Here is a 5714-nt window from a genome sequence, read left to right as displayed (position 1 = left end):
GCTTTGACTTATCAGAACACATGGATGTGTTTGAGGTTTCACCATTGTTAGGAGAGATGGCAATGGGCTCATTCATCAGTGGACTCGATGCTTTATTCCTCATCTCTTCAGCACTCTTGGTTTCAATCTTCTTGGCATCTACAACCACTTGTAATTGTTTTTGTTATTTTCTCCTCTTCTTCTCAGGCAATTGAGGTGTATCCTTTAAAGATTTGGGACACTAAACTAGGTCAGCCATTGATGTGCTTAGTTGGGCCTCAACATTCTCTATTTCTGGTGTGTCTTCATGAGACATAGGCACGGCTTGCTGGATAGCCTCGCTAGGTTGTGATGGTACAATTGTCTCTCTTTTTGGGGAGTCTAGCTTTTCAACTAATTCCCCTGCATTTAGCCCCTCATCCAATTGCATTGGCAGTTGCTCCTGGTTGGGTGTTTGCTTTAGACTCTTGTCCTTACCCATTGGAACATGCCTCCATTGCTTCTTATCAGATGGGGTGTTGTATTTAGAGCTATGTTTATCTTGCTAAGGAGGTTTATGTGACTCTATTGTAGAACCAAGAGACGGTTTAGGGTTCATGTCTTGTAGGCTTGGATGGAACCAGCTAAAGAAGTCAGGGTTGTATTGATGGGAAGCATAGAGATCTAGGATTGTAGGGACTTGAGTGAGGTAGAATACATATGTGCTAACATCAAGTACCATGCTCCCTACTCCTAGCCTACTAGCCACGTATAGATCTTCTCCTAGAAGCAATTTATCATACAAGGGATGTTTTTGGATAGTGGCAAAAAGCTGGACCTCATGGACTGCTGCCAACACTTGTAATGAGGTTGGGGCAATGTATGTGGGATCATGTGTTGATGTCCAAAGGGCTTTCCTTTGCTCAGAAAGTGTCATTAGTCGGTGGTCAATTTTGGCTGCCAAACTTTGATTGGAGTACAATTTTTGCACAAACTCACCTTGTCATTTTCCTTTTCGTTTGATTGCTTCAAGCTTTTCCTTGTTTGTCACACATTGAGTAGTATAGAGTGAGGGTATCAAGCGCAATTCTCTAGCTATGGCTTTTGGGATGTTCTTTATGACTTCTTCAGTGATAGCTACATAATGGAAGCAAACATGTTGTTGCTCATCCCAAGTTAGGGGTTCGGCTATGAGCTTTGTGCGCTCTAGTGTTGCCCTTCCAATATCCAAATGAATGTATGCACATGTGATGGCTGTCAGCTTGTGATCAAGCTTCATCATGCACTTCATCTCTTGTCCATTAGTCAAATGTGCCATCTCCTTGGCCAAATCTTTGAGAAATTTCTCCTCAATTTTAGGCTTTAGGTGCTTCAGAAGTGTTGGAGGTGTCAAGGTTTTTGGTTGCAATATCTCTTTTGCAAGTAAATAGCTAAGGACATGTTCAACAAGGAGCATTGTCAAGGTCGAAGGCTGTGACTGCTGTGATTCCTGATTGGAAGTAGTAGCAGCTAGTTCAGTGGACTGGCTACTATTGGTAATCTGCGGTGTCACGCCCTTAGGAAAATCGAAAGTGGTCGTGTCTTCTGTTTCCCTTTGATCATTAAATTGTGCAGATCGAGCATCAATTGAGCTAGCCACGGTGGATTGCATAGGCATATCCCTAGGTTGAGAATTAGGGATGTTGTCATAACCCACATCTTGGACATTTGGAAGCTAAGATAGAGATAGATATTGGAATTGAACAGTTGTACTTGACAACTCTTGTTGTGCTTCCTGTGTTCATTTAGGGAAAGAAGGTGTAGGAGATTTGGGACTTCTAGGTGGACTTGGCACTGGCTGGATTTGCTCGTGGTTTTTAGACGATTCTTCCATTTGCGTTGTTGAGCAATCAACCTTATCATGAGCAGCATTGTGCCTGTGGTGCTCCTTATCCTCTTGGGAAGTCAAAGGCTCCTTGGGTACTAGTGATCTTTGTGCACACTCGACGATTATGTTTGATATTTGATTGTTAAGCATGCTAGACTGAGGATCTACCCGTCGAATAGTCATGTTTGGTTTCTTGATTTCAATCGTGAGGGGCTCAGCCACTCCAACATTGTTGATTCGAGAGTTGGATTTTCATTTAGATTTCCTCTTGCGCTTCTTTGGTTTTGATACGATCTGGCCTTCAAGTAATAGAGGTGGTTTAGCATGGGGCTTTGGAACCCAAATCCATTGGTTACCTGCGTAATACCCTTGAGCACGTAGCAACTTTTTGGATATCCATCATTGCGTTGTGCTGCCTCTCCACCATCAATACCTTTACCTATAAGGCTTGGGCTTCTTTTGCGGTCTTCTATGATATTTTTAAGTCCAAAGCCTATCCTTGGCATTGTCTCCTAACCTTCTTGTTTCAAGCATGACCTCACTCATCGGTTCTCTCTATTCAACATATGCTTGTATCAACTCTTTCAACAAGTCCTTGCTCTCGTTATTAGGCTTGCCTTGTATGTCAGAATGTTCCTTGTCTTTCCCTTGAGGTTTGATGAGGTCACCCTTCTTAAAGGTTATGAGTATCCTCACACCCGGTAGTGTCAAGTGTATCCTCTGTGCTACATAATCAGCCTCACACTTCATTGTCCTTTTGAAGGGTTATCCTAAGAGGGTTTCCTTTCCACAATTTGCACTATTTGAAGGAACATGGAATAGGATAGGTAAGCTTTCAATTTCAATAGTTACAAGGATTTTGCACTTCCCTATAAGTGCTTGTGGGTGTCCCCCTTAAGGACTAAGAGTTGCATTAGTCGGTGTGAGCTCTGGTTGGCCTAGTAGGGTCCATGATTCATAGGTCAAGATATTAAAATCGGCTCCTTCATCAATGAGAGCATCGACACTATGCTCTCTTTTTGTGGTGAGTTTGACCCTAAGATAAGCAAGCAGTACTATGTCTTCAGATTCTGGGTCTTGGCTTATAGATTCAAGCCTTCTGATACATGCCCTTGAGTCCCCAACTACATGCCAAGATTTGGATTCTCTACTGATATCTTAGGTCATCTGTGCTGTGTTGTTCAAGATGCATCTATCATCAAGATTATCATGTCTAGTCATCCTCGCAGTTGTAGCTTGATGTTGTTCCATTCTGCTTTGACTAGATGCAGTCGGGATGCAACATATACATGTTTTTATGGTGTGGCCTTTTTTCCCTTGTTGACTAGATTGGATCATTGAGGTTCTAGGATCTTTGTTTATCTTTGTTTGGATATGGGCTTTTGGTTATTGTTTTGCGAGTGAGAATCTATGCTTATGTAGATCCATTACTACACTAGGATCTAATTTGGAGGACCTGTCACGGTGTGTGCTTTCTCTCCAGCCTACTTGGGGAAGGTGTGGCGAGAGCCCCCTCTATGGGGGTCCAGGGGGCAGTCCCCCCTGACCTATAGGGCCATTACTTTAACACCATGCATGATTTGAAGGACTATTGGTAGCCAAGTTTTAAACCATTTGTTCTAGATTTCAGCCCAGTGATAAATCTATAATATGCTTTCGGCTTTACATAGTCTCTGGGTCTGTATTTTCTTGTTCTAGTTTGTTGTTCTGATTCCTAGAATTGGGCTATCCGGTCCGACTTTCAAATTTGAACGGTCCAACTGGACTGGGTACGATTTCAAAGAGTGATCTGATTTTTGTGCACGTCTAATTGGACAAATGGGATGTTCGACTAGATGGGCGGTCTGGTTGGGGAAGGTTATCTGATTGGACGGTTGGATATCCAATTGGATAGTTGGTCCAATCGGACCAAAGGGCTTGGTCCGACTATCAAAGAGTGTCCAATTGGATGGGTGGTCCGATTGGACTTGGGGTGGCAGTCTAACTCATGGAGTCACATGGTCCAATGCTCCCAGTCCGATGGTCTGACTGTCCGACTCTAGGAGTCTGGACCAAGACACAGTGGTCCGTCGACCGACGGTGCAACACGATGATTTTTGATCAATTTCTCCTAGTGCTCATCATGGCCCCCTATCATACCTTCAGATCACATCAATGGTATATGAAGAAGATCCTTACGTACTTGGATTGGTCGAAAACACTAGAATCAAAGTGTGTGATCTCCTTTGTGATCAACAAGTCTCTCTCTCTCTCTGTGAAAAGTGGGAAACTTTCTTCATTGAAGGTGGTCTCTCTGACATTCAACAGGTCTATCGAGGGGGCTTTTTCTCGTGAGGCGACATGCTGCTCGAGCTCCATAACATGGAGCTTCTAATCAGCCAGGCTATCAAGGAGGCGAAGAAAGATTTCAAGAAGGATGCGGATAATGCCTTGAACCAAGAAACTCGCCGGCTCCATGAGAGGATCCCGCGACTAGAGGAGATGGTGAAGACACTCACGGAAGAGAAGAGGGATCTCAAAACCGACCTGGACAAGCTACAAACGGAAGTGTCACATCTACGGGAGGCAAGAGAGGACGCGGATGTCAAAGCGGACCTCCGAGAGGCTATCACGAAGGAATGCCGAGAGGACCTCCAGGTATGCATTAAAACCGAAGTTGAGGCTTCGAGAGAGGGATGGGAGGAAAAAATCAAAGCAAACATGAAGGAAGAATTAGAAGGGAATAAGGAGGGGTGGATTGAGGTAGTGAAGAAGAACATTAAGAAGGAGGTCCAAGAAGAAAATAAAAAGGAGGAGGTAGTCCGGGTTCAGGAGACCTTAGAGGAGGAGAGGCTCAGGAACGCGCGCAGATTGAACGTGCGTATTATCGGGCTCCCCGAAGGGGCCTCTTCGGAGGAGGACGCACGCGGGCTATGCACCCGACTAGGGTACACGAGCATGCCCTTTACTCAGGCATGGCGTGCAGGACAAGATACTACCAGGGCCAGAGCTCTGATATTACATATGAGTACACCGGAGGACAGAACCGCTTTCTTTCGGAAGCAGATTTCGCTCCGAGGGATGACTGGGGCTTCCATCTTCATGGATGAGGACCTGACTCAGATGCAAATTGCACACAGACGAGCATGCATGCCACAGATATTCCAAGCACGTAGAGAAGGCCGTAAGGCCTTCTATCGAGATGGCCGGATTTTTATAGATGGACGCCCCACCAAATAGGGGGGCGCGGCCTATGAGACGAGGCAGAGGACTGTATAGAAAACCCCGATACGTGTGGCAGTTTGGAACTGCAACGGCTCCCTATGGTCACGACCGGACAGACTTGAGGAGATTTTACCCGACCATGATGTTATATGCCTCACAGAGACACATGACAGCCCAGAGAGAGGGCTTCCACGCATTACAGGATTTGAGTGGGTATCTGCATACCGGGCTACTACTAGGTAGAGCACATCTAGGGGATTAGGAGGGGTGGCAGTTCTATTCCGTCAGGGGAAAAAGAGACATATCCAGTTAGTGAGACGAGATGAGGAGGCCAGTTACATATGGATCAGAGTGCATATATCAGATGAGAGATGGATCTATATGGCAGTATGCTACTTTTCACCACGAGGGTCCAGATATGCTACTACGCAGGGTGATATTCAGGCCAGAGATTCCCCCTCCCCTTATTCACAGCTCTCAGAGGACATTATTATGTATTCTAGTTTGGGTGAGGTCTTCCTTATGGGGGACTTCAATGGGCGCACACAGAGCCGACAGTGTGAGAGTTTTGACATGGAGCAGCCAGAGATCATGAGAACATTAGACCCTGAGGAGTTGGGGATCAGTAGGGAGTCAGCAGATACTGGGCCAGACGCCACAGGGTATGGAGGGCATTTACTTGAGC

General features: G+C 45.4%; 1 protein-coding gene across 1 annotated transcript; it reads left to right on the top strand.

Moving 5' to 3' along the window:
* Nucleotides 1-4165: 4165 nt before the first annotated feature.
* On the top strand, nucleotides 4166-5044 carry LOC148028778 (uncharacterized). The gene is made up of 2 exons (XM_087688489.1): nucleotides 4166-4462; nucleotides 4532-5044. Exons 1-2 carry the CDS (start codon nucleotides 4166-4168, stop codon nucleotides 5042-5044), a joined length of 810 nt encoding a protein of 269 aa, XP_087544615.1.
* The last annotated feature ends 670 nt before the right edge of the window (nucleotides 5045-5714 follow it).

The sequence above is a fragment of the Lygodium microphyllum genome, chromosome 11, assembly GCF_053477565.2.
Source record: "Lygodium microphyllum isolate KBCC chromosome 11, Lygodium_microphyllum_v1.1.10, whole genome shotgun sequence".
Taxonomy (NCBI): Eukaryota; Viridiplantae; Streptophyta; class Polypodiopsida; order Schizaeales; family Lygodiaceae; genus Lygodium; species Lygodium microphyllum.
The sequence above is the reverse complement of the archived record's forward strand: the minus strand, read 5'-3'. Positions and strand labels throughout refer to the sequence as shown.

Bases quoted from the DNA above. Each gene is read 5' to 3' on its own strand.
- LOC148028778 (XM_087688489.1), top strand. From the start codon at position 4,166: ATGCTGCTCGAGCTCCATAACATGGAGCTTCTAATCAGCCAGGCTATC. The intron at 4,463-4,531 runs GTATGCATTAAA...GCAAACATGAAG, and splicing joins AATGCCGAGAGGACCTCCAG to GAAGAATTAGAAGGGAATAA.